The sequence below is a fragment of the Etheostoma cragini genome, chromosome 16 (genome assembly GCF_013103735.1).
Source record: "Etheostoma cragini isolate CJK2018 chromosome 16, CSU_Ecrag_1.0, whole genome shotgun sequence".
In the NCBI taxonomy this organism is placed as follows: Eukaryota; Metazoa; Chordata; class Actinopteri; order Perciformes; family Percidae; genus Etheostoma; species Etheostoma cragini.
In genome coordinates, this window is record NC_048422.1 from 14,211,845 (window position 1) to 14,239,563 (window position 27,719).

General features: G+C 41.8%; 1 protein-coding gene across 3 annotated transcripts in view; it reads right to left on the reverse strand.

Annotated features, from left to right (window-relative positions):
• Positions 1-26,142, reverse strand: part of unc5c (unc-5 netrin receptor C) — a 111,754-nt gene extending 85,612 nt beyond the window's left edge. For all 3 annotated transcript variants that reach the window (XM_034896920.1, XM_034896919.1, XM_034896918.1), the window contains exon 1: positions 25,528-26,142. In XM_034896920.1, coding sequence (XP_034752811.1) covers positions 25,528-25,645 — 118 coding nt within the window. In that variant the 5' untranslated portion in view covers positions 25,646-26,142. The remainder of the gene's footprint in view (positions 1-25,527) is intronic.
• Positions 26,143-27,719: the final 1,577 nt, after the last annotated feature.

Consider the following 27,719-nt stretch of genomic DNA (forward strand, 5'->3'; position numbering starts at 1 on the left):
TCCCTCCACTCCACCTTCCTTCCCTTTCCCTTCTTTTCCTTTCTGCTCTGATCCGGCACAACACAAGGAGTTCAGGGGGGTGCTGTAGCTGGCTCTCCAGAGAGACAAGATCCAGAGGCCCCAGCACCAGCATGTGTTCTCTGTTTAGAGGAATATGTGATCCTTTTCATCTACATTTACATTAGCAGCTCCCACTGTTCATACACTCCTTCTCCGTCGCTCTCCATCCATCAATGCATTTGTAATATCCAACAAAAGGGACCAGAAAGAAGAAAGAAAGAACAGTGATAGAGATGTGCTGTAGACACCATTAAATTCAACAAACCTTCTTTAATTAACCACTTTTAATTATCAAATCCCTTTAAAATCATTTTACATTATATGAGGATTATGGTTTGAAATAAAAAAATATTTACAAGCTTATTAACATGTTGGTGTCCATAGAGACCAGGATAGCACATACAGCATGTACATTACATTATCCAAACCATCCCTGTCACAATAGTTTGCCGTGGTGGGAATATTGTGCTATGCAAAGAATGGGGCTTTTCATTTCTTCTGTAATTAAGTCCCATTGCTATCAGTGAATTCATCTCTGAGGCATGTTGTGGGTTGGTTGAGAATAAGAAGAAAAAAAAAGGGTCTGGGATTGGCGGCCCGGGGAGACTGACATCACTGAGGTCACACGGAGGTTAAGTTAACAGGCATGCTAGCTTCTAAAAAATTAAAAGCTTGAGCTCACGAAAGCTTCACTCTGAGCACAAGTGGCATGACCTGGAGGATTTTTGAGAAGAGTGCAGTGTGGACGGACATGCAGACACACAATGCACACACACACACACACACACACACACACACACACACACACACACACACACACACACAAGCACATCACAGGTGTTAACGCACATGGCATGTTGATCAGCTTCTGCATGGGTAACCCTGCAACACAAACACACACACACACACACAAAGACACACACACACACACACACACACTCATTCCTCTTGCTCAAAGTTGAACGCAAAAACTCACACAAACCATTCCCAGTGATTGAGTGCTCAGTGGAGTGAGCAGTTGCAGATATGCACCAACAGGACAGATGCATGCTGCAGGTGGACAGATCATATCTCTTTCTCCCCGTTTTTCTTTTTTTTTTCTCTTGGTCCAGAAGTGGTTGTGCTTAGTGAAGTGTAAGGTAGGAAGCATTGTTATGCAGGGTCATGGGGGCAAGGTGTCAGTACCTCATCTGTGATGTGTTAGAATGCCAATAATGAAAAGTCTTAGGGTGCATTACTGGCAGAACCAAAGCAGCATGGCTGCATTAAGGGGCTCATGGATGAAGTGTTTCTTCTGCCTACAGTATGTGAATGCTATTTCCTGTATTATGTACATTAAGCTCAATCTAGCTAATAACACACCATGATGAAATTGTTTATCGTGGTTACCATAATAACAAATCAGATTTTGTGAGGGGGTCCTGTCCCCTTTTAGAATAAGCTTTATTGACCAAGTATGTTTATGCATACAAGCAATAATAGCTTTCAATATTCACATATAAGTAGGTTAAAATAAATAGATGCATATATGAATATAAATCTATTCTGAGCTACTCTATTTTATTATTTCTCCCATCCCCAAGCAGAAATTATGCCCTTGGGCAGAAACATGTCAGATTGTTATCCTAACACGCCAACCTAAATGTGTTAAGAACTTCTGATTCCTGTCCTTACGTCACCCCTCCAACAACATAAACTATGTTATGTCATTTTCAAGCCATGAATGCATTTACATTGTTGTGCTTCGTGTTTTATCCTTGCTGAAATAACTTTGACAACTAGATTGCCTATTAAATGACTCTCACATCTGTCAGCAGTGGCTTGTCTGTAAACAAACATGTTTTGACAGCAGAGATCCAATGAGTTGATACAGAATAATGAGTCAGTTAGCAGTGAGGGGTAAAAAGCAAGCTGCCAAGCCCATCTTCCCTTATTGACTATCTGCCTCCGCTGACCGAACAAGCACTTTTGTCCATCTCTATTCTAAGTCCTCTAAAAGAGTTAAGTAAAACATAAGATGCTCTCAAAGAATGTCTGAGTTCTAAGTAAAGGCGGGGGGGAACTACAACCACGCTTGAAATTTAAGTTTTATGTATGGTGTATACAGGATGTCCTCGGGGAATTTTCAAATTGGAGATGTTCTTGACGTGTGGACACAACGTGCCATTCATCATTCAAAACTCTATCTGAGCCTCTTTCTTTTTTTACAATTCCCCAAACCAAATGCCATTTCATTTCACATGTGTTGTTAAGAATGAATAAGAAGTTATCCATCTCTTGTCACACTATTTTTAGGTTTTCAATAAGGAGGTTGTCATTGTTGCTGAAGTTAGGAATTCTGCCCAAGGAGTTGGATACTGCACAGGTCCAACAATCACTGTGGTTTGCTTGCCCAGATGTGACTGCATTCTATCCCTGTTCCTCCAGATACAATAAGACACAGACAGACTTATTTACTCGGTCCACACTGCTGAGCCTATGCAGATGTGACAACTGCTGATGATTTAGCACAAAGCATACATAACTTAGAGTAAATGAGTCTATATTCATTTGGCTGATTCACTGAACTGGATGAAACAAGTATTTTGGTGTCTGCTGTCAAGGTGTAAAACATGAGATGAGCGTAAAGTAGACTAGGGAGGGGAATATACTGTATGCATTTGAGATGGAATCTTGACTCTAGTTTATAATATATAAAAGCTTTGGGAGCCAAAATCTAACAGTATGATTTAACTGGAAAAGGCCAAATACTTGCTTAAACTTTAATTTCCCTGCAAAATGTGGGAAAAAATCTTGGGTTTAAATTCAAGCAAAAAGAGTAACAGAACATCATCAAGGTATCTAAGAAAAGCTCATTGGGGAAGCGGAACCTTGAAATTTTTAGCAAAGATACATTCAAATACCTTCTGATTCAAAAAAAATATGCATCAGGGCGCCCAGACAGATCAGTTGCTAGAGCAGGCACACATTCGGTGAGGTTTACTCCCCGACGCAGTGGGCCCGGGTTCGACTCGGACTGTGCAGCATGTCATTCCCTCTCTCTCTCCCGCTCTCCCTTTTCAATTCTTCAACTGTCCTTTCAAGTAAAGGTCTAAAATGCCCAAAATTAATCTTTAAAATATATATACTGTATGAATGTATCTATCTATATATCTATATATCTGAATATATATACATATATATATATATATACATATATATATATATATATATATATATATATATATATATATATATATATATACATATAGATAGATAGATACACAGTGCATAGACATACATCAGTGTCTCTTCTCACTCCACTGTGCATTCATTTGAAACGAGAGGAAAACAAGAGGCATCAGTGGAAATGGTGAGGGAACACAAGAGTGCCATTTATCCTTCCACCTACAGGTTAATCGACAAGTTAATTACAAGAATGAGGGGAAGGATGAAAACCGTAAGTCAGGAGCGCATGCCTGTAAGTGCATTTTAAGGCAGAAGGGTTCATGAACATGTGCACATGTTTTGAAGTGCAATTCGTTATGCTGGCAGCTGTATTTGTTTATTTGTAATGAGTAACTTACGTGTCATTTTTTCATGGAAAACTGGGCTCCAACCAAGCTACTTTTGTCAGTTTCCCTAACAAACATGCCAGCAGTCTCTAACACAGTGGCCTGGCTGGCCAAATTCTTTCATAAAAACATTGTGAGAACACAATCAGATGATGAGACTAGAAACCAACCAGAAACGGAAAATTGTTAACTTGAAAATGGAAAGTTATTAGTTTTGTGCATAGTGCCGATGTCAAATTAAAGAAGTCTGCAAAATTATGCATTTAATATTACAGAAATAAATGAATAATTGATTTCTGGAAATGCATCCACTGCAATGCAGCTACAATAGCAACATTGTACCGTCAAGGCTTTGTTAGGATGTCAGTGAGTCATTCATTTTCCCCCCAGGGACTACATTCAAGCTTTCTCTCTGTGATCCATTCTTTTGGTGTCCCTCTCTTTCTCTCTGGTGTTACGGCTTTCTTCGTCCCTTGTTCAACAGCTGTGGAGCAGGGTTAGGGTCAAGGGAATCACACACACACACACACACACACACACACACACACACACACACACACAGACAGAAGGTTGTGCTACTGTTAGGCTTGAATGCAGCTGAGGGTGTGGGGGTGCAGGGCTGGATTTTCCCATGCCAATGCTCCACTGCTGGCTGTATATGAAACTGTGGGGAGACCTCCACTGCCCTTTGGATCCCTCCCCTGGCCCCTGGCCCAGAGGCTGTGTCTTCTCCCCTGCTGGGACACTCAATAGTTGATGTGTGTGTGTGTGTGCGTGTGTGTATGTGTTAAAGACCAATCTCAGGAGGGGTTCTGTCATTCAGTTATCAGCCTTTCAGCCACCAGCCTCAACATTGCGGGCCGCCAGCCCCTTGCCCAGGGCAAGTCATCAATCTTTAAAAGACAAACTGTGATCTTTCCCTTCACCCTAAAAACTCTGCTTGTTTCCCTAATGCTTCATTTTTCTTCAAGCCCCCAACTCATTTCATGAAAGTCCCTGTCTTGGTAAATATATCTTTCTGCCAGTTTTTCTCCCTCCTTCTGTGTTTCAGGCTCACAAAATTGCTGTTTGCCTTGCTCTGTCCCTCCCTCCTTCCGTCCTTGCCGACATTTATACATTCCCAGGGTTTGTGTAGGACATCTCCTGCTGAGGGAGTTGAAAGCATTCCTCTACCTCCCCTGTCATCATGGCTTATTTAATAACTATCCCAATAAAGTCAACAACAAGGCCCACGATGCAACCCCCCTATCCACTGTGGGCCCCCAACCCTTGCCCTCAGGACTGATGAATGGGGCCATCAGGCATGCCAGCTGCCCCGGAGGTGAGCAGGCTGCCCCCGCCGGGCAGTTAGGCCACCAAGCCAGAGGGAGGAAGTGGAGCAGAGCGGTGAGGGGCAGGGCAGAGCCGGCATGCCAGAACTCACACTAGCAAAATTTTGGACAGAAAGAACTAGTGGAAATATGGAGAAACGCAGGGAGTGCCGGTGAAGCAGAGGGGTGCAGGATGCACATGCATACAGGGGGTCGGCATGGGCGCCAGCAACACAGTATGCATACACTCACAACATGTTTTGCTCACTGCTTGCTCATGACTTTCCACTTCTCTTGACAACGGTTGTTCCATATTCTACTAGGCAGTATGTTCACTTTGGAAAGCTCAGTGGGAAGAAAAAAAATTGAAGAAATTCAACTCAAAAAATTTGCATTTGTTGAATGTGTTTTGAATTAATTAGACAACATCTTGAAAATGTTTTATGGTGATACCTCAGAGCATACTGTTCAGCAGAAGCTGATAAAAGCATCTTAATGTATGTAGCATCGTAGGTGCATAAATTACATTGTGTATGGTGTATGTTTTTCTTTGGTTTAACATGTTTAGGTTTGTGCATGTACTGTATGTGTGAGACAGAACCAGGGAAAAGAGGGTAAGAGTAGCGGAGACATACTATGAAGCCACATTATGAAACCTTAATTAGGCAAACAAACATTGGAACGCATTTGAATTAATCTGCCAGGCCACACTCATAAATTAAGAATAAGTTGATAATTAGAGCGGGCTACACATGGTCATACAGAACAAACACACATTAGTGACAACTTAACCACAACTGTTTAGAAAACATGATGAGCGTTGGCTGTTGGCAGGCCAAAGCTGTTTCCATACCTGACATAATTCTTGACTCTGCCCAGTTACCAGCATACGGGATCCCCTCCCATCCACTCCTGCCAAATAGCTAGCCATGCCCTCTATTCATTACATGGCAGTCTCCCTGTGCCACTCGTATAGTTGCTGCCAGCCTTGGGTCTGTTGTGTAGACATACAGAGATGGTAAATTGGTCAAAGCAACAAAGCTGGCTAAGAGAAATCTGCACAGAGTGAGAAAAGAGCAGAAGCTGAATGTTTCCCCATCTTACATGGATCTTAAAGTGAAAGAAAAAGACATCCAGGATGGGGGACTGTTATCCAACTGGGATTGAGCATCAAGCCTGACTAAGACATATGGCTGAGGCACAAAAAAGCACAGTATCGACATCAACACCATTTTTTTTAATCTAAGCTTCTAGGGAGAGACTGGTTAGATTTACTCAAGGATAGTTTGCCCGCTAGAGTCTTCAGACTACCACTACCTTTGATTTGCTGTAGAGTTGCTGCTATATTCCCTAGCAGCCGCTGGGTTAGCTGCTTTCCTACCTGTTAAAAAAATCTTTTATCTCCATCCAGCTTACTTTTTTTTCTTTGCATTCCCATACCTTGCCACCGGGGAAATCTTTATTTTCGTATCCAAGCAAACATTTTTATAAATGCAAACAGGCTCTCTGAAGAGAGCTTCAGAGCTGAGACCTGCCATGTACCTGAAAGAGTAGCAGCATGTCTCTCCTGGCCCCCGCCCTCAGAGTAAGCACAGCTGTGTTGAATATTTCCCTCACTCCTCAGTTCATTTGAGGGTGATCTGAGCCCAGTTAGCCCCCAGGACATGGAGCGGTAAACAGGCCCGACTATCAAAGCAAACCACACTAGTCAAAAAAGACTGGAATATGAGCCTTTGACCGCTGAAGCTGTGGATGCAGGCAGTTGGCAGCTGGGTGGAGCTCAAAGGCTCCCTGACTACAGCTGACTTGACCTAGTGCTTACAGGCTAAGAAAAAATAAGATTTCCTTAATCATCAGTGGGCAGCAGAAGGATTGTATGTCCACTGTAGCCATTACTGTAAGTGTACTCTAAGTGGGAAATGGCTTTAAATAATTTAATAATCACCCTGGCACTAATTGATTATACATTGAAACATTCAAATTGTTTTTTACACACAATCTCTGTAAAAGAAAACACTATTGCTAACTCTTTCTTAAGTATCATGGGCAGATATCTTCAGCATTTCTAAATATAAAATATATATACTGTATATAAACGGTAGTAAGAACAGATTTAATGACATTCTGGAAATCTGTTAATGTTTTTGATCAGATTCATCCATGTCTGGCAAATGCTTTCTGATATGTACAGAACCTGCTTGAATTTGCTGTCAAATGTCCAAAATGACACTTTCTATGGAACCTCTACTATGAAGGGCTCGATCTCTTACTCTCCAATTTCAATGTGCATAAAATCAAGGCAGTTGGCAAGAGATGGAAATCATAAAGGCAGGTAGGGTGGTGCAGCATGGTTAGTAGAAAAGTGAGAGAGTTGAGGGTCATTAAGAAGAAGTAAAAGTTCTGTATCAGAAGTCGAAGCTCCAGATCGATAGGCACAGCTCTTCCATCTGGCTCCAGTCATCTTAAGGTTAGTCATTTGGCTGAGGCTTGACCACACAAGTCACTCATTGAGGAAAAAAAGACAAACAACAGCTTTAATGGCCCAGCGTCCACGTGGCAAAGAGACAGAGGAAGCGGGCAGCAAGGCATCAATGCGGCCTTACTGTGACTGCCCACATCCTTAGTTCGACCCATCACCTAAACACAGACTTGTGCGTCAGGGGAAATAAATGGATGCATTTAGCTCTCCTCATCACAGAGTACTATTCATCTTCAGGAAATAGCATGCTCTGTGAGATGTGTTTAACTTGAGAGTGTCAGAGGAGACAGAAATAATGTCCTGACCACTAGACTCTTGTTGGTTTTGAATATATTCAGTGGAAACAAAAAACTAGAAAGAGTTTGTCTGCTTCTACACTTCCGTATCTCCATTTAGTGTATGATTGAAAAGCACACACCCGAGGTCAGAGTCATCATCGCACTCTCATATTATCTCATTATATCCTGCAGGAGGCCACAGCCCTGGGGACCGATCTTAATTTCTGTCAGGTTCAGTCAACCTCTAGAAATGTCTCTCTGCCCGCAGCATAATTTGGCTCCATTATTGGAGGGCTAATGCTAATTAATGCTAACAGGTCAATCAGAGCCTACCTAGAGTAAACAAAGATGAAGTTCAGACAATTTATGTTCCAGCAGTCTGACGCACAACTGGAAACATCATTTGTCAGCGCAATCATGGTCAATTCTTTTCACACATGGAGCGTTAAAGAAACACATGTTTGATATATAAGCGTCTGCTATTGTAAGCTGTTGAAAAGTATGGAGTAAAAAAAAAGAAAAAAATCACATGGAAACACTGAGTTTGTGTATTTCTTTCACACACAGCTGGGCATGTTTTGCTGAGTATGTCACCAAAATTAGCAGTGATGTCAATGATGGATGTCCCTCTGCAGTCCTTACTTCTGAACCTCCTTAAGAGTGTTTCAACTTTCATCTGGAATAGACTTCACTCACAGACTGACTGTTTTAACCACAGCTATTGTGAGACAGGATACATTTATAAAGGCTCTAAGGGTTGAAATCCTTTTCATGTGAAAGAATGACAAGAGTGGTAGAGCAAAAGAAGGGAACATTTTACAGGAACGGATGAAAAAACATAAAAGTGTGAGGGGGCACTTAAGATCCACTGTCTTATGTGTCCCTCTGGACGTGACCGATTGCACTCTTCACTCTGCTCGGCTCAATATCCTTTCATTTCTTTGGTGTTTACAATGCAATTTCTACAGAGGAATAAACAAGATCTTCTTTCCAGCTAAAGTGGCATTTTCTTTGAGAATGGGCACAAAAAGCTACAAAAAAAGTGAAGAGAGAGTGACCGAGAGAGAAAAACTGGGCATGTGTGTGTTCTTGGTAAGCTCCTCAGAGGTGGTTGAGGGCTGTGAAAGGCCACATTGTTGATGTCAAGGCCAGTCAGCATCAAAGGGCTGATTCAGGTTGTGAGAGAAGTCTCTCTTGCTTTCTCTCTACACACTCACACACACTTACACACTGTTCCACTCAACACCCTGAAGACCCCCAAAACAACATGGTTTACTGTTCCCCCTCACAGCTAGAGGACAATCTTTGGAATTGACGTGTTAACTTAGAGTGAGGTCAAGGGGCACACAAAGAGGTCTTTCTTATTCCCCTGAATTCCGCTTGACTGAAATATCTCCCATAGCTCAAACATATCATTCATGGATGATGTGTTGTCTCCGGTAATGTTAGGGTATGTAAATTATATTGTTTATAAAATTCTTTCCATTATATAAAAACCAAGGAGTAGGAAAACTGCAGGGCTTATTGGGAGCTTTAATTACACCAACCAAAATGCATTATATTGGTGACGTCTGTGTGTGTGCTTGTCTGCATGTGTCCACGTGTGTGTGTGTATGTGTCTGTGCACACTTGTAAGTGTGTATGGTGGTATTAGTGTGTGAATTAGTAAAGTCAGACACCAGGAGCTGTGCCACCGTGTCAGGATGAGATTTAACAAGCTTTAATAACAAGCTTTAATGAGCTTAATTAGGAATCCATGAGATCCCCATGGAAACGCATCAACCCCACAGAACCCGGCTCCGGGTCTGAGGAGCTTTCAATTGGATTACTGTGGCTAATGTCACTGAGGCACAACAGTAAAAACAAGCAGAGTGCTAGAAGAGAGGTGGATGAGGAGGGGATGAGGTGGGAAAACTACAGGATGGGTGTCAGAGAAGGAACATTGGCAGTGAGGGAATACCTGCTGAGGGATGATGGAAGAGAGGAGAGATAACCAGCAGAACCAGTAGGATTAGTGTCACTCAGAGATTTGGCTTGTGCACAGTAGACACAGGAGGACGAGTCCCTACATCTACACCTTTTCCACTCCAGTGATAATTGTGCTTCCAAATTAACCCCTTCATAGGCTGACACCTATTTTTTTGATTTTGTTTCCAAACTTCTTGTCCCTTTCCTGATTGTCACACAATGGGTGGATTTCTTCTACCTGTTTTGCATACACTGTGAATAAATCTTCATAAAAAACTAGATTGAAATGTTAAATATTTGTAACAAATCACAAACACCAGTCAAAACAATCTTGTGGGACCTGCTTCTAGTTTAATAAATGCCTCATTAGTAGGAAAAAAGACAACAGAATATCATGAAATAAGAGACATATAAAGGGGTACGGGTGGCATTTTGACAATGTAATCTTGTTGCAAATCGAAGCACTTGTTAGAAATGCACTTAATTTGCATGTTTTTTTTCCGACTTTTGGAAATCTCCTTAGGACTGGTTCAACATTTCCAGGCTATTAATGTCTTTCAACCCTTTCCTTCTTCTGTCTCTCCAGGATCAGTTTGCCTTGCATTGACCGCAGGGAGGTTCTGCAAAGTGCAGTCCGACAATGACAGAGTGACCTTTCAGATAAGCATGATAAAGCTGACCATCTCAGCTCATCCTTGTTCTTCCCCTGTTACACGTGCACACAGACACACATACAAATGTGTGTGTGCACGCACGCAGAGGTAAACACACACACACACACACAGACGGGCATATCTGATGACCTGCTCTCTGACAGGTCCTCCCCGAGGGATTTTTACACATGCACGCACACACTGGTCTGGACCATGGGTGTCATCTGGCAGGTAGGGTATCACTGGACAGTGAGAGCTGGGAATATGGGGGGCTTTCGTGGTTATATAGAGGTCACAGAGGTCTCTCGGACAACACAGTGTGCATCTATACATTGTCAGCCTTGGGCTGGGCTGTGCGGGGAGGTCATCTTTCAAAATCTATCAGCAGCATTCTCCCATGCCTGTAGCGAGTCCCTCCATGATGTCGCTATATATAGTTTGTTCGCTTCCCAGGACTCTTTGTGATGCCCTGCTGCGGTGGGAAGAGTCTGGGGCTCATCATTATAAATCAGCCTGTTAGAATGAATACAATTTTAAAGTGCTTCACCATGGATTCAAACTGAAGTCTCCATTAGTGAGGCCAGAGAAAATGGTTGCGTACATGGCAACACAACAACCCCTTTAATCACCCTCAGAACAGTTTTTCTCGACATATCATCTTCTCCTCTCTGGCCTCTCACCGGTAATGTCTTTGAGGCGAACAGATATGTATATTGTTTATTACATCGACATCTCCTGAGTCCTCACCCCTTCTCTGGAACATAATGTGAAAATTCACAGAGATATATTTCTCTAACCTTGCATAGGTCTGCATAGGTCAAGGGACATTATTGGCGAGGAGAAAAGCAGAGAAAACATCTTATCATGCTGTGGTCTCTTGCAAGTGGCAGGACTGCTGACAGTTCACAGATAGCAGGCGGTGGGATATGCCAAACACAGAAACAGAAACAGGGCAACACAGCAGGAGTGCCCAGAAAGGCACTGATTAGAAGGCAAATAGGCAGATAAAAAGAGGCTGACAACAAAGCTTTAAAAACAAAAGACAAAATTTCACAAGGCACATGCACACACACACACACACATGCACACACACACACACACACACACACACATAGACGCGGGCAATGGTTTCATTTCATGTCAGCCTTGAGGGAGGGCTGAACTACTCGCCACATCATCTTCTTCTCGATCGCTCTGTTCTTGGCCCGCTGCACGCCTCCAGGGCCAGTGAAGGCAGCGATTAACGACAACAGGGAGAGTGTGTATAAGTGTGTAAGTGTGTGTAAGGTCTGATCGTTAGAGCGGCCAACTTGTGTAATACAATTACAGAGGCTGCAGAGAAACTGCTAATGTGCACGCAGGCAGCTCTGTCAGACGGATCAGGTATTGAGTTTTCGATGCTTAATTCACTTTCCAGCACACACACAGGTGCATTAGTTAGATTAGAGAAGCGGGAGGGGACGGGAGGTGGGGTTGGTCTACCGCCGAGCCGGGGAGATTTGTTTAGTGGTGGCTGTCAATTACAACCCTGACCCTTGCACTAAATGGCTACTCGTCCATTGGAAAAAAGGAAAGTAGACAAAAGCCAGACATGATTGGTAAAGACATAGCCATTTGCTGCGGAAGATAACAAGTGGCATATTGTGGAGTAAACAATGGTTAAAACACTGTGCATAATGCTACCCCAATAAAACAGAGTGCTGGGGCCTGAAAAGGCAATGTGGCCATCAGAAAGATTAGTGAGGCAATGTTATCACCAGAATGCTTCAGTGATGGGACGATACAAGGCCAGTGGTGGATGGGTACTTAAAAATATGAAATGGAAGAGAAATGATTAAATTTGCTCTTTTAAAAAGTCTTGTGCAATTTCCGAGACTGATTTTGGATGCAATTATTATAAAACGACTTAACCCCTTTTAGGCTTTAGGGATTGCCTTGTGCAACATAAAAAGAGAATTTTACAAATAAGGCCATAAGATATCCAGGTTTGATTTATAGTTGTATTCATAGAATATTACAGTAAGTATTTCAATAGTACTTTCTTCTTATATACTGTTTGTAAGAGTTATTTCAACCCGTTCTTACTCTAAACTCGTAAAATACGGACTTTTGGACAGTGGCTGTCAGCGTCTAAAGGGACGAAAAAGGTGCCCTTCAGCATGTTTGTATAACGTACTGGGGAGAGCAGCAGCTACATGGGGTTTAGCGAGTAGTATGTAAGGTAGAAATTCCGAGCAGGGAGGTTGGTTGGGGTGGTGGACGGGTCAAACACAGGACTTTCACCACCAGGGTTTGTCTTCTGCATGCAACCTTTCCTAAAGTTGCTTTCTTATTTAACCGTCCCCGTTGTTCCCGCGTGTCATGGAAACGCAGGCCCACCAGCAACCTTTTCCTAAACCCAACTATCCCGTTCCCGCGTGTCATGGAAACATAAGCCCACACACAACCTTTTCCTTAACATAACAGTGTCAAAAGGGGCGCCAATAGTCCCGACCAAGCGTGTTTAGATAAGACGCTAAAGGAGACTTTTAGCGTCAATAACAACGACAAAGGCACCTGACCAAGTGTGCCTATTTTACGAGATGGGAGAGAGAATGTGTTGGTTATTTTGTTTAAATCTTAAATCTTTTACTTCAGGACATCTTTTGTAGATTATAATTTGCCTGTATAAAATTCACTGTAGTAGGATATATGGGATTATGTATGAGATAGATGAATAAGTTACAATCAAAAAGATTTTAAAGTATTTTAGAGAATAAGAAAAAACTATGGTAGATTTGAAGTTTCTGACATATTGTGGATAAAATGCATATCTGCATTTGGCCCATATTTCCATTGTTTTACAAATCATTTATTAAAGCAAAAACAAGTAGTTATTGCTGGAGAGTGAGCTACTGTTTGTACAGTATATTCCTCCTTACAAACAAACACATTCCCTGATATATCCGTGCATTTAGCAGATACTTCACAGTGTTTTTTTGCTCATCTCAATTGGCTTGACTCCGCAAGACACAATCATCATGCTAGTTAGAGAATAAGTATAACTGTTCCAGAGACGATAAATAAATTAAATCTCACAGCGGCTTTTTTTCTCAAGTAGCTAAATGGGCAGCAGGACAGGGCCGCAATTTCCACAGTAAACACCTCCCTCCCATGTAAACACATATAATCACAACAAGATGGCCAATGCAGCTCAGCTCGTAATTGTATCACTGAAGTGAGATGAGTGAGTTCTAGGAGGAGGGGGAGGCATTATTGCTGTTTGCAGCTGATTAAATTGAAATGTCTGCTTCACTCCCAAGAGACCACCCCCATACAAAGGACATAGTTTGTCTGCATGTAACTAGGGCCACGAAGTAACAAATATTTTGTAAACCATACAAAAAAATGTTGTAGGCTCTGACAGTATTTTTTTTCCACTTGACACCCAACTTCTTCTAACAGAGTCAGAGAAAAGAGCCAGATGGAAATGAAGAGTAAAGTTGGATGTGACAGGCTGAGCAGAGAAACCCTTTAACCACTGATCGATGTCAGACAGCTACATCCCCTCATTGTGACATATCCTTCAAAGAGCTAATCACTTTTGTCCTCCCACTCGTCCAGCCCTTGTTACATGCCTGTGTGTGTCGGAACAGCTTTGACCAATCCATTTGACTCCATGTCCACCGGCTTCAGACAGAGCAGCGTGTTAACAGAGTGACCGCTGACACTCCTTGGATTTGACATGCTCCATTGAAATTCCTCACACAGTATACTGCATTCTCTCAAGCTCTTATTAAAACAAACTTAGCAAAAGTACCAAAATGGAAGCTACAGTGTAAGTATTCCATGTTGAGTTTCTCATGCCACTCACCCTCAAAATTCAATCCGTGTGGAAACAACTGCCAACAAGAAAAATGGCAGTCAAAACCCAAACCAGGTTGTGCTGGTATCTGGTGTTCCACAGAAAAGCAACACAATAAGGCTCAGATTACCCCGTCAAATTTCCCAAAGAAATTGCAGGGGGATGGAAATGTGCACGTCTGTGAGTTGGTAATGCTAAAAGCTGCCCAATCTTTACAACACATTGGTTTGTTCAACATTATTGTATTTGTTTACCAGATTTTTGCCTCTTTTCCATAAACAAAAAGCCACACAAAGCAGCGCAGAATAGCTGTGGCTAAATGTGCCTGAATCCCGGATTCTCTCAGCCTGTTCATCCTGTGGGTAAAAGCCACGTAGCTTAAGAATGGCTATCTCTGTCTCATTTTATTCCTTGTCTCCTCCTCCTCCTCCTCCTCTCCAACTCTTCCTTTGGCCGGTATCATTGCTTCTGTTGGCGAGGTCTCGGGCTAGAGCGCGCTGCTAAATAAAACATTTGGCATGGAAAAAGAGTGATGACAAAAAATGTGGCTAGCAGAATGCTAGTGAGCCTTTGCAGACTTGTTAAAACATAAAATACCATGATTTAGTAATGTGCAGCTTTCTAAATGCGACGGGTAAGGAATGTGTGCAGTAGGACTTAAACAAGCAGATGCTGAAGGAAACTCATCAGGCGGTATGATTAACCGGTGCACTGCTCCTTCCTATACCCAGCAGAGGTTACCCTGTGTTGCCCTCCCCCTCCATGTCTCTCCAGTATAACCCCCTCTGCTTTTACCTGAAGGATCATCTTACCTCACGTCAGCCTAAAAACCATGGGAACCCCTATGCATGGTGTGTCACCACTGAATTATCGGTTTCCGCCGCACATGCTCGAGCATATCTGCAGCAAGCCATTATGGTGTATCAGTTTACAGTTGGCGTGCTGACTCCAGTGCAGCTGGTGTACTGTATGGGGTCATAGTTTATTGAGGTCTGGAATTAGAGAAACAAGCCTGTCATCTTACTAAGCTTGGTCATTTTTTCCAAACTCAGATCTTATTTCTCCATTAGTCGTGACTGGGGGAGAGCGGTTTGACAAAAGCCTCCACTGTTACTCCCAACCAAACTGATGGGTAGGTTGGCATTATCCTTAGAAACTACCAAAAACTGTTAATAAAATGAATACATGCACAAATCATTCATTATGATCGCTATTAATAATGGTAGTAACGCTTGCCATTTAATCTGTATCAATTGGTTTGACAAGGTTTTTGTAATGAATGATTCATGTTGTGACAGTACTGAGGGTTTGTTCTAATCTGTAGGTATAGTAAGGTCTGATAGCGGCATACATGACACGGAAATATTTTGGGTTCCATGACTTAACGGACCGGGAGCATGGATGTAAAACAACAAACGAAAATGTTGTTCACTGTGGGAATTTCAAGATCCGTATACAAAATAGAGCCATTTCAGACATTTGACCTGGTTAAGGAAAAACTCTTTTTTTCTCTATTTCTCTCTCTCTCTCTCTGCATTTCAGAGCATTCATCACAACAACATCCATTATTCACCTTCTGTCTATTGTTTGGTTAGCTCCTTGAAAGGGGGAAATGAACAGTTGGAAGCTCTCCTTTGCTGGCAATCCCTTACACAACTTGGAAGATTTTGCAGTCATTCTACGGTACATAATTCCTAGTGTATTAAAGTAGTATTTCAGCCAGAGATGGCATGTATGCACTGCACTACAGAAATTGTGGGAATGTGATTTGACTTTGCTCAATCCTTTTAAGTTACAACATCATGTAGAACAAGCAGGGAATGACATATTGAGCTCATTAATAATTCTGACATTTACAGCAGTGAACTTTCAGAGCTACGCAGACTGCTTTCTGTCATTATCAACCTCATCTCCATAGTATTCATTAACTGAAAAATGCATATATATATCAAAGACAATAACCCCCTAATTTGGCAGATTTTAAACGTAAGCAGCGTCTTTTGTGTCCCTGACAGATTCCTGAAGAAGAAAAATAGAGTACAGTTCGCCTTCTCTGGCAAGCACACAAATTGTAGCAGCTTCGACAGTGTGCTTTACATGTTAAGAGTCATAAAGTAACCCTTCACCATGGGGCTTCTGTCTGGGACCCATTTAAAAGAGACCCATTGAGGCTGCTCCAGTTAAACACTGTCTGCCAGTACTTAAGTCACCGGGGACTGATTGTGGAGATACAGTCCACACACACACACACACACACAGGAAAGTGCTGACACCCAACAGCAATCTCTAGTTGAAAACCATTACTGGACTCACAGAAACTAAGCCCAAAATAAAGAAAAGAGGTCACGCAGTAGAGTGTTTGGGTCAGCGCGTGTTTGGTGGTAGTGATGATGGTGGGGTTAGGCAGTTAACTCCGCTCTGAAAATGACCTGACTGCGGAAAAATAATGTAATGTTTTCTATGATGCTGGTGATGAACTCCACAGTGTGTGTTGAGACTTGTACAGAGTAATTACACAAAAACAGAAACAAACACCCATTCATCACATGCTTACAACAGTCAAACACGATTTCCATAGCCTCATTTATTTAAAACATCCCAGACTCTTAACATACATTTTGACTTTTCTGTGGTCTTGTCAACAGAAGTACATGAAGGGCAGGGGCTTAATCATACAACAGTGCATTCCAATTGTGTAGCTTAATTTAGCACCTCATTTAACTCAGTAAAAACAACACTTTACAGGCTGGCATTCTGACACACATTTAATGCTGCCCTCTGGTAATGGTCTGCTCTGTTTAAAAGTCTCTTTGGCAGCTCTGTAGATAACAGATGGAAGAAAAATGAGGGGAATTATGAGAAAGATTGATTTCCTGGGGATGAATGGTCTGGTATTCACACAGATTTATCTGAAACAGACTTTTTCGGACTCTGTTATTATTGAATAAACACGCGCATACACACACACTTCACTGCCATATGCAGATAAATAAGAACACGAGCACGCACACACAACACTATGCTTATACAGAACGCTAAGAAAACAGAAGCAGACTGAATTATATGAGTCTGAAGGAAAATATTGTGTGAGGTGATAAGAGATAAAAAGGTGCAGACTGTTAGGGACAAAAGTTTCTTTTCAAAAGATAATTACCTCTCATTCCCCAGATCTGAATATAGGTGGGTACAGTCATTTCTTACAAAGTACGCAAACAAGTGTAGTTGAATTATCCACCTTTTCCCATGCCCTTTCCCTAATGTCTTGTAAAAATGTATAACTTTAGAAGAACAAGAACAAGCATTGTCCTTCAAGCCCATCTCAAAGGAACCGTAATGTAAACCAGAGCCTATAACTTCTCTTGTGGCATCTCAAAGCAGACACAAGAATGGAGAAAGAAAACAAGAATGAAAAAGGGAGGGGGCAGGCAGATAAAGCCCCTCATTTGAGCCCCATAAAAAACAAGGAAGCACAAACATTTATCCGCAGCAAGGCTTTCATCGGATGCTTTAAGAGCACAGAAATAACAGAGAGCAAGATGCTGATAAAGTGGAGACAGGAAATGGGGAGCGTGGGTCTCCTGCTCTCATGTTTCAGCCGGGTATGGTCCCATACCTGCCCCCCTCCCTCCTTACCACTCTCTGTTCTGCTGACATACATAGACCACAACCCTCCCCAACCAGACATTAGTGCAGCGTCTGGAAACCACCACCGCTCTTCACAAGGCAGAGATGTGACACATTCAACAACAAAATGAAGTAAACGCTTCAGTCTGCAGGTACGTAAAATGTGTATATGGATGTATCCAATTGAGGGTTTGACAAAATACACGCCAGCTTGGCAAGAATATATTCCAACAACTTATTATAGATGAATACTGTTCCTATTCTTCATGAGGGATTTTATACATTTGCTTTAGTCCAATTCCACTCGTGAGGCTCCGGCTCAGAGCACAAGACAGGGCAAAGCCAGGATTAAAGGTTTAGCTTTGTCAATCAGAGTCAGAACAGAGGGGAAGATAGCTGCTGGATTTTCCTTCTGGAGACCAGGCTGGATTTTTATAGAGACATGAAAATTCAGGTGATTGCCAAAGCCCCCACACCGTGTGTGTGACTCAGGTGTTATGAGTCACCGCTGATATCATCTCACTCATTACCGCCTCAGTGGTACGTGTGCCCTTCTCATCAGACCTGAACATATAGCCTGGCTTTAACATCAAAGTTGCCCCGACGGTGGCAGAGCAGAGGATTGAAAGAGCACCTCGAGATGAAGATATTTGTGCTCAAGACTGACTTTAGAACAGTCTTTGAATCATCTCATCAGCTATCAAAGTGGCAATGTCTTTATATTTAATTGTTGGTTTATTTTATGTGGAGGTTTTACTACAACAAATTGCTGTTTTAATGCCTCTGTGTGCAGTTTGCAGGTATATGACTTATTTACAGAATATATCTAGGTGAGATTAGCTTAGTTTCACCCTATTAATGGAGGGGGGGGTTAGCACTAGCTCTGGTTGAAGGTAGGGTAACGACAGAAACAAACCACACAGGGAAGGGAAGCGTCCCGAATTGCCATGAAGCGTAGATTTGTGCCTGATCACGCGCCTGGCTGTTCATACCAGACGTGCATTCCATGCAGGTCACAAAGCGACCCTTCTCCTCTCCACTCTATAGCATTGCCTCTCTATCTCTATCCCCATGTGTGTGTGTGTGTGTGTGTGTGTGTCACTGTCTGTCCAACCATTGATCTCTCTCTCTCTGTGCCTGATCGCATGTCTCGCTGTAGACACAGCTGAGAAGTCAAGACAGCCAAAATCACCATAAACCTGGGTATCTGGCTGAACTGTGGCCTTCCTGTATGAGATTAACTGCCTTGCTTGAAACATTCAGTCACGGAAAAAATAGAGGAATCGCCACAACAATCGCTGCAGCATGCGGGCCGGCTCCGCGCCTGTTCCCAGCCGGCATGGCTGGATTGATTGGATAACATGCGCCGAAATGAAAATAATTCACGGCCTTCGCAGCGTTTCCACATGCGGTGTGTTTCCTGCATCACACTCTCTCCAATACATTTACATTTTTTTCCACCACTGTTTTCACAATTACATCCAAAATTCTGACAAACACTATTATGGAAGTACTAAATCAGACTACCAGCATCTCTTAAACCCACTACTTAGTAGTTTGGTACCTTTGAACAGTGGCAACAGTTTCACCCTGTTTCCAGTCTTGTGCTCATAATTCGCAAGCTTCTCATCTAATTCTCAAAAAAAGATAATAACCAATTTTACCAAAATGTCAAACTGTTCGTTTAAGTTAGACCTCAATTTTTGACCAGTAGTCATTTTTGATCTCATAGATGTGCAACAATGTAGATAAACCAGGATTATCACACTTTCAAACTGCATGCAGGGCTTGTTCAGCCTGCTATTATCTTGCTGAGCCATGTGAGGACTGTGCTTACAATAAAGTAGCAAGCAAGACTGCTCCATGCTGGGCTGAGGAACCCACAGTTAAAGGACATTGGGGAAATAAGAGCATTCCCACTGACTCTGCCTTTTACTGCTCATCAGCACTTTAAGCTTTTTATAGTGTATGTGTGCATACATAAGAGTACCAGCATTCCAGCAGCATCTCAAATCCCCCCCCCCCCCCCCAGCTTGGTTTATTTCGTACCCTAATCCTCTTTGCAAGGTAGAATAGCTTGTATGGCAACAGTACAGGACATTTAGTTTTGCTGTGTCCACAGATGATTACATCAGCTAAATAACGGTGACAATTATCACACAATTATAAAACAAACATAAAGAAAAGTAGATGATTGATAAAGACTGTATTACAAAACGATCAGGATGAGTAAATGTGAAGCAAAGAAAATACACAGATGACCACCTATGATCTTTTAGTTACTCGTACTCTCCTATTTACTTGCGTTTGTAGTGACATGTCCTAGATTTGTTTCCTGTTAGGAACACAAAAATGTTGAAGGACATTAGTGGTTGAGCACCAGGGGGGAGGCCATGATGCCAAATTAAAGGGCAGAAGTAGAGTGTGTACTTATACTCACTCATGATGTGCTCTGTCAGCCCTGCTGCTTATAATGGCATGGGAAGGGCCACTTAACTCGTAATCACTTCTCTCTCCCCCTTTGGCTCTGGTCCTCCTCTCTATCCCCCCCCCCCCCCCCTCAATCCCTGCTTTTCTGACTGTCAGCTCTGATCTCTAATCATAAATGAACTGTAGATCAAGAGCAGGGACAGTGGTCCACACCCCCGTCCCCCTTGGCTGAGATCCTGTAATCACCTGGCTCTTGGCTAGTAAGAGGCCAACAAGCCTTTAAATGATTTAAATTACTGTACCTCTAATGTATCAGCCAACTCAACTTTGAAGAGCCATTTTCTGGCAGAGGATATATCACAGGTAGGAAATCAGGTCACCACCACCACCATCATCATCATCATCATCATCATCTCTACAATCATTATGACCCATCTCAACCAGTAGCGTAATTGACAGTGGGAGCTATTTATACAATTATTTTCATTTGCTGTCCAAAGCCTAAAAAGCTAAACGTATCACAATATGTCACAGTAATTTAAGCCCTGTAGTCTACTTTGACTCACCCTGCTCTCACAAAAACTCTTAGCAAACACATACACACACTATCTAGGTGGTGTAATATACATTGTGTTGCGACACAGGTCACCCATTCTGGCACAGGCCTGCATGTCAAGTGCTGCTACTTGTGCCGAGCTCTGCTAATGGACTGCTAATAGAAGTGAATGTTGCACTGTGAAGCTCCCCTGTAGTTGAGAGTGTCACACAGGGTGATTAATGACACACTCTCCTCTCCTCCTGTGTCTGTCCCTGTCCTCGCTCCATACCTTGCTTTCGCCATTTTCTCTCTCTCTTTCTCTCCTCTCCACTCCTTAACAATAATCTTTCTGTCCCATTTGCCTCCTTTGTGTCCTTGCCATCACCCTATTCTCACTCTCACCCTGCAACTCTTTTCCTTTACTTTTTATCTGCTTCTCTGGGAGGAGGGGAGATGATAGAGATGACAGAGGAATCTAAAATCAGTATTACGCTCCCCAACAGTCAAGTTTTATTTGTAAAAATCTAGTTTCACAATGCCTACAATATGTGAGCAACACATACAAATGGCAAGGACACCTCCAACAAAAACCTCATTAAGAAAGGAAAAAAGGAAATAAATGCTTTTAGGTTGACTTTACACTGGGAGAGGCATCTTTCCAGCAGGCTGGTTAAGGAGCATAAACATGCAGAATAAACACTCGAATAAACAGTCAAATTTGGTGCATGGCTTTTGGCAGCAAGACACCTAAACACCAGAAGCATTGTTGACACTGAGGTCATGTTTTCTCTATTGTTCCTGAGAGTTTTGTTGGTTTTAACAATCTGTGGAGGAGTTCACATTTAGAAATCGCACACAAATTAAACAATGTTTTAATGACTTTAGGCTGTATTTCTTTATACTCTGATATAGTACAAGAAGAATTTCACCATCACAATTATATGAATGTGGGGATTGCTATGAAACAGAATTTAGACCAATAGGGGAGATGAAAAGTTAAATTGAAAAGTCAAATGCAGAATATTTCAAAGGCTTCTTTGTTGGCAGGTCAAACATTTCTGAGGCTAATGAGTTTGCACCAAAATAGGAGTCTGGACCCATGACCTCAGTATTTCTAATATCCTGGCTACCGTGACAGTATTTGCCTCCACCAGCACATCACAAGACAACTGCATCACTTAGAAGACTGCAGAACTGTTCCCAGCCCCAAAATAGCTTTATGTATATTTTTTGCCATCATACCAATAGTATATATACCATCGAGGGAAGCAGGGAAGAAAACTCAGCGGCCACTTTTCACAGTAATTATCACTCACTACCACACTCCGTCTGTAGCTCAGCTAGCATCCAGCATGCACCTCTGCCCCCACTCAGCACTGTCAGACCATACTGTACACACTGTTTACTTTGCCCTCTTCCTTCACCTGTGCGTAGGGGAGTGCGTTACTGAATCTTAATTCCTCTCAATTACATAAAATTCCTTGACTGTAAGTGTGTCATATTGCCATCTCATGGGTGCAAGCAAAGGGCTACATAGGGGGTAATTTATAAGTAGAGCTCCTTACACACAATGTGCTCATTGTGCATACAGGCCCTGTTTATAGAATGACCGCGATGGCTGTAATGATACCGGCCCCCGAGGAGTCAGTTGTCAGGCCGCAGAGAAGCTTGTTTGAATAATAATGATAGAAATAACATTCCCGTTTACCTGCACTCTTAAAGCAGCGCTCAGATCAGTCTGAAAGGGAGTGTTGCATGTGGAAAATAGCCGCGTTTTACTGTGCACTGAGTCACGACATTTTAGAAAGCAAAATGAAAAGAACCTTTAACTTTTCCCTCCAAAAACAATCCTCAGAGGACACATCATCAGAGAGTGGAGCTGAGACAGGAACATGGTAAACGAGGAAGAAAGAGACATAAGAGCAGCAGTGTGGAAAAACTGAACTAATCCCAGGAAGGCCACTACCCTGGGCTGGACTTTATGCTTTTATCCACTGCCTAACACAGAGATACAGTTTAAATATGTCAGTGTTAAGGTACATTATTGGTCAGCCTTGACATTTTTTTTTTAAATCATTAAAAACAAACAAACACCTTAATATGATTTTTGTCTCTATTTGCAGAAGGTTCAGAAATTCTCCGTAAACTCATATCCTTGTATTATCAACTCAAATACGTTAAAATCAATAAAGAAAGTGTGGCTTTTCCCCTGTGATTCAGTGTTCCGTCTGTTTTATGGACAATAAATTCAACTATTTCAGATAAGAAGACAGAGAAGAACTACAAACTGTTTTTACCTTTACTTCCCCCAAAAAGGAGAAAAAAAAAGTTACATCTCTTGCCGTTTTTTCACATATCATCATGAGGAAGTATTCCACATATTCCCATAACAACTTGACATCCTCCATCAACTTTTAAAACAACATGCACACACAGATCCGGACACTGCACATACTGTACAGCTCTGCCACTGTGCTAGAAATACCAGGAGTACATCTGTTCTTGCACCATGGGTTTCCAATCAAGATACTGTCACCGAGCTCCCAGCTAACTTTCTGGCAGCTCCCAGCTTATATCTGTCTCAACCTGTCTCCTTTGTCAAGAGTTCAGCAGGTTAATGAGCACTCTCATTTCCCAGCGTTCACTTCTGTCTGTAGATGGGGCGCAGAGCAAGTCCTCTCAAAGGCAAAGCCAGGAAACAAAAATAAACCACAATAGCCATATGAAATGTGCCTAAGTATACAAATATTGAAAATGTGTTCAAATGACTCCAAAACAAAAATACACAGGAAAGGAGTTGTTGTACGAGGAGCGCCTAGGTAAGTGAGCCACTTTAATCACTAGTAGTTTTACACTGAATAAGTGACTCTCCAGCGATTTGGGAATGTGAAGAGCTCATCAGAGCCCAAAAATAGCAGGGCCCATTAATTAGTCTCAAACAATGTTCTCGTGCTGTATCGACTTCTTAATGGACAGAGAAGGACCTTGTTCGTGTTCCCATCTAGTCAATGACAGAGATGCTCTCTGGGGTTTTGGAATGTGTATTATGTCATCTCCCGCTGCCCTTCAGAAACTGGACCTGTGCTGCTTTTCATTCTTCCTCTTCCTCTTTTGCTCATTAACTATGTAGGAGTGAGATGAAGGTCTGGAGTAGCCAGATAAGGTTGTTCACAAACTCTCATCCCTGTCTAGGATATGTGCTTGGACCTCCAATTTAAGCTTGTGTTGCTCTTGCATGAGCAGCCTTAACTTAAAAAAATATATTTATATATATTTTATTTTTCTATGTTAGATCATTGAATAACATGCAACTGTAAGCTTTTCCTTTGCAAAAGTCTGTCTGCAAACCAAGACTCAGCTCATTTCCTCCAATCTCATCATGTTGTTCAGCCACAGTTAATTGCAGGCGGACCCTCTACCTTAATTCCAGAAGCATACACTTTATCTGAAATCTGACACACATGCACAAACACATACTGAACATTCACCCTAACACAGATGGCCTCCTCCTTGCTCCCTTTGTTTGACAGACAATCCCACTCAAAAGAGAGAGAAGATTAAGTCTATGGCTTCAGGTGTTGGCATTATCTCAATGCTTTTCATAACTGACAGCTACTACAGTTTACAGAAAACATCTTTCAACAGGCGACTATAATGGAAAGACACACTGAAGGTTGGAAAAAAAAAACTTATTGAAGTTGAGTACAGTGAGAAATTAAAACAATGTGTATAACTGAGGTGACAATGAAAATTGCCTCTGAAACTCTACCACTCCGTATCGCAAAGATACAGATTATTTAGTCCTAATAAAGAGCAAAGGTCAAGACTGTAGCCTAAATAGCTTCACTGGACTTTAACTAGTCATCTTTAAAGGATGAACTTGTTTCCAAAGAATGGACATCTTATTTTGGAATGAAACTATTGATATGTACGTCAAAACAAGATTTCCCTAAGAATCAATCATTTTGTGTTTTACTGTTTTAACCTGGAAACCGAGGAAGAAAAGCCCATGAATGCCTAATCAATCAAGTCTCTCATCCAGAAGGTTTTTATAGAGGGCCCGGTTGTCCACATACAACTAAATTAATAGAAGTAGGAACTGGGTCGTGAGTCTGATTTTAAATATAATTTGGTTTATTGTAGTTACAATACAGAATGGTTTACATATTATATTTTACCCTGTAATATGATTTAGTTTAGGCAATTTTTACTGTAGTAAATCTATTTGCGCATGACAATCTTTAAGGATCCATTTAGGTTACATGTCTAAAAAAACGACCTAAATATGGGCTTGATTTCATTCTGATGGTATCTCGAAGCTCTATCAGAGCACAACAGCACTCTGGGATTTCTTTTCCAAGACAAATCGATGTGATAGTGGCACTGTTTCTGTGTACAAATGCCAGTTGTGGTTTACACCACTGAAATAAGCAACATTCAATAACTTGAATTAAAGTGAAGTGGGGGTTTTTCTACCTTTTTTCATTATGGTTTTCCAGAGAAGAGTTCCTTTGACTTTTTGGTTTGCCATATCTTCATATTTAGCCCACATTATTGGAAGTTTATGACTTCTTTGCATTTACACAAGATTAATGTATGCCTAAACCACTTCAATAGCTGAGTGCCAAAGGTGGCTTTTGTATTTTTTTTTCCTAGTATGAGTTTAAGTAAACTAACTTCTGTGGGTTCTTCCTGTCCACTCCACCGCTGCTTTTGTTTATGGGACTTTACACAACTTTTAGTGGAGTAAAGCCAAGTTTACAAGTCAAAAATATACTTTTAACTTTACCTTGAGCCACTCCGGTATCCACCAGGAGAAAAAGCAAAAGCCAGGACACGGTCAGCATCTCAGCAGAGGATCTCGGCACTCTTCCTCTTCCTCTATCAGTTTGTGCACCGTACCCCATGATGAGGAGTCAAACTCCGCTCTGAGGCAAGTCCGAGTCACTGAGAAATTGCGCTCAAACACGCACTATTTGTCGCTCGTTGTGCGCTGAGGTCGAAGTTGCACCCCCTCAAAAAACCCAGAGCAACAAAAATATGAACAAAATGGCTTTGCAGAAAATATATCCAGCAGCGCTGTGTTTTTTGCTGTCATATAAACTGTGACAGTTTATGGAACATGAGGCGGGTGCATCGCTCTCCGTCAGGAAGGATGTTGCATTAAAATCTGTCCCCGTTTGCTTTTTCCTTGAAAGGTTCACTTGGTTTGTCTAGAGGTGGGAATCGATGTATTGATGGCAAATTCATGCTCTGATTAGTCGCGCACACAAAATCAAAGTCGTCCGCTGAGTCCACTCGCTGTCGCACCTTTCACGCGTGCAGGAGAGTGTGTGTGAGCCCTATGTGCGTGCGCCGCGCCTCGCGCTCCACTGACGGGACTGAACCAGGGGAAGGAGCAGCAGTCTCTGCGGGCTACCTTGCTCCTTCAGCCAATCCAAGTGCTCCGGCAAGTGGCGGCGCTGTATCAAAACCTGGCCCGGACAGCAGCGAGGAATGGATGGCGTTTATCATGTTATGTGATTAACGGATGCCTGGGGTTCAATGTACATGTAAATGATTGAAGTTAGTGATGACTACAGCACCTAGGTAGACTACTAATTCCTGCGTGGCTCAAAAAAGTCTTTTAAATTTAGTTTCATTTGTTAATCTACAGTACACCTGAAACCATTCATGAGCCTTAGTCTCAACAAATAGAAAGAATAGTCCTATTTAATTTTAAGTAAAGTATTCATTAGTGGACTATTGTATTGTTAGTAGTGGAAGAAGCAAGCCTACTCAAATCCTTGTAAAGTACTACTACCGCAATATACAAATATGTAGGGCTACTGGTTCCGCAGTAAAATATCCCATGTGACTGATATAGCACATTATTATAAATGGCGTTATTAGCTTATTAGATAAGATTGTAAATACTGATGAATCAACGCATGTGAAGCAGGTTTTAACCAAATTCAGTTTATCTCAGTAGTTCCCAACCTCCAATAGGTCACAAGATAAAAGGAGGGGTTGGTAAATGATTAATGGGAGAGAAAAGAATACATCAATTCGTAGCCTATCATTTTGTTTATAATCTTGGATATTTTTATTGTTTATAACCTATTGAATAATTGACCTCTTTGGGTCCCAAGCGGTTTTTCGAATGTCATTATTTGAGAAGTTTAAAGGGAACATGTCTCTTCTGTGGAACTCAGACATCTTAAACAGGACAAAGAACCTTAACTAGACAAGTCACAAGACAAAGTAACCAGTCACTATAGCTGCCAAATAAATGTAGTGTAGTAAATAATAAAATATTTCCCACTGAAATGTATTGCAGCAGAAGTATTAAGTAGCGGGAAATGGAAATAGAGTACAGGTAGAGTACCTTTACATCATAATTTAAGTACATTACTGGAGTACTTTTCCACCCCTGTGTATTGCAAACAGGTGCTTCCGTTTCCTGGTCTCTCTGTGCATTTTGTGAACATAAATTGTCGTTAATTTAGCACAGGCGCTGCAACAGGAAAGCATAATTTATCTGACTGAGCCCTGCACTCGCCCTTGTTTCTGTCACTCTAATTGTTATTTAGAAGTAGTAATAGCATGTCACAAAACCTGATCAATAATGACCTCAGCCTAACAGACAAACTCTTGAACACAGAGACAGACACACACACACACACACACACACACACACACACACAAACGTTTGTTTTGCCGGGGGGAAATTTGTTTCAGTGATTCCGATAAAAGGCTGATGAGCAATTACATATGCATGACAGATGTCTATGCAATGCCCCTGATACTTTATGATTAATGGGAATATGAGCTTGAAAGTATCTATGCACTAAAATGAAACGTGATAAACTTTTAACATATGAATCTCATTTAAGAAGAGTGATGGTCTCCTTCCCTCTATCACCATTGTTGTTAATATATATGTTTATGGTGATGTTGATGGGCAGCTGTCTTCTTGCTGGCATTTTAATTTCAGTTAGG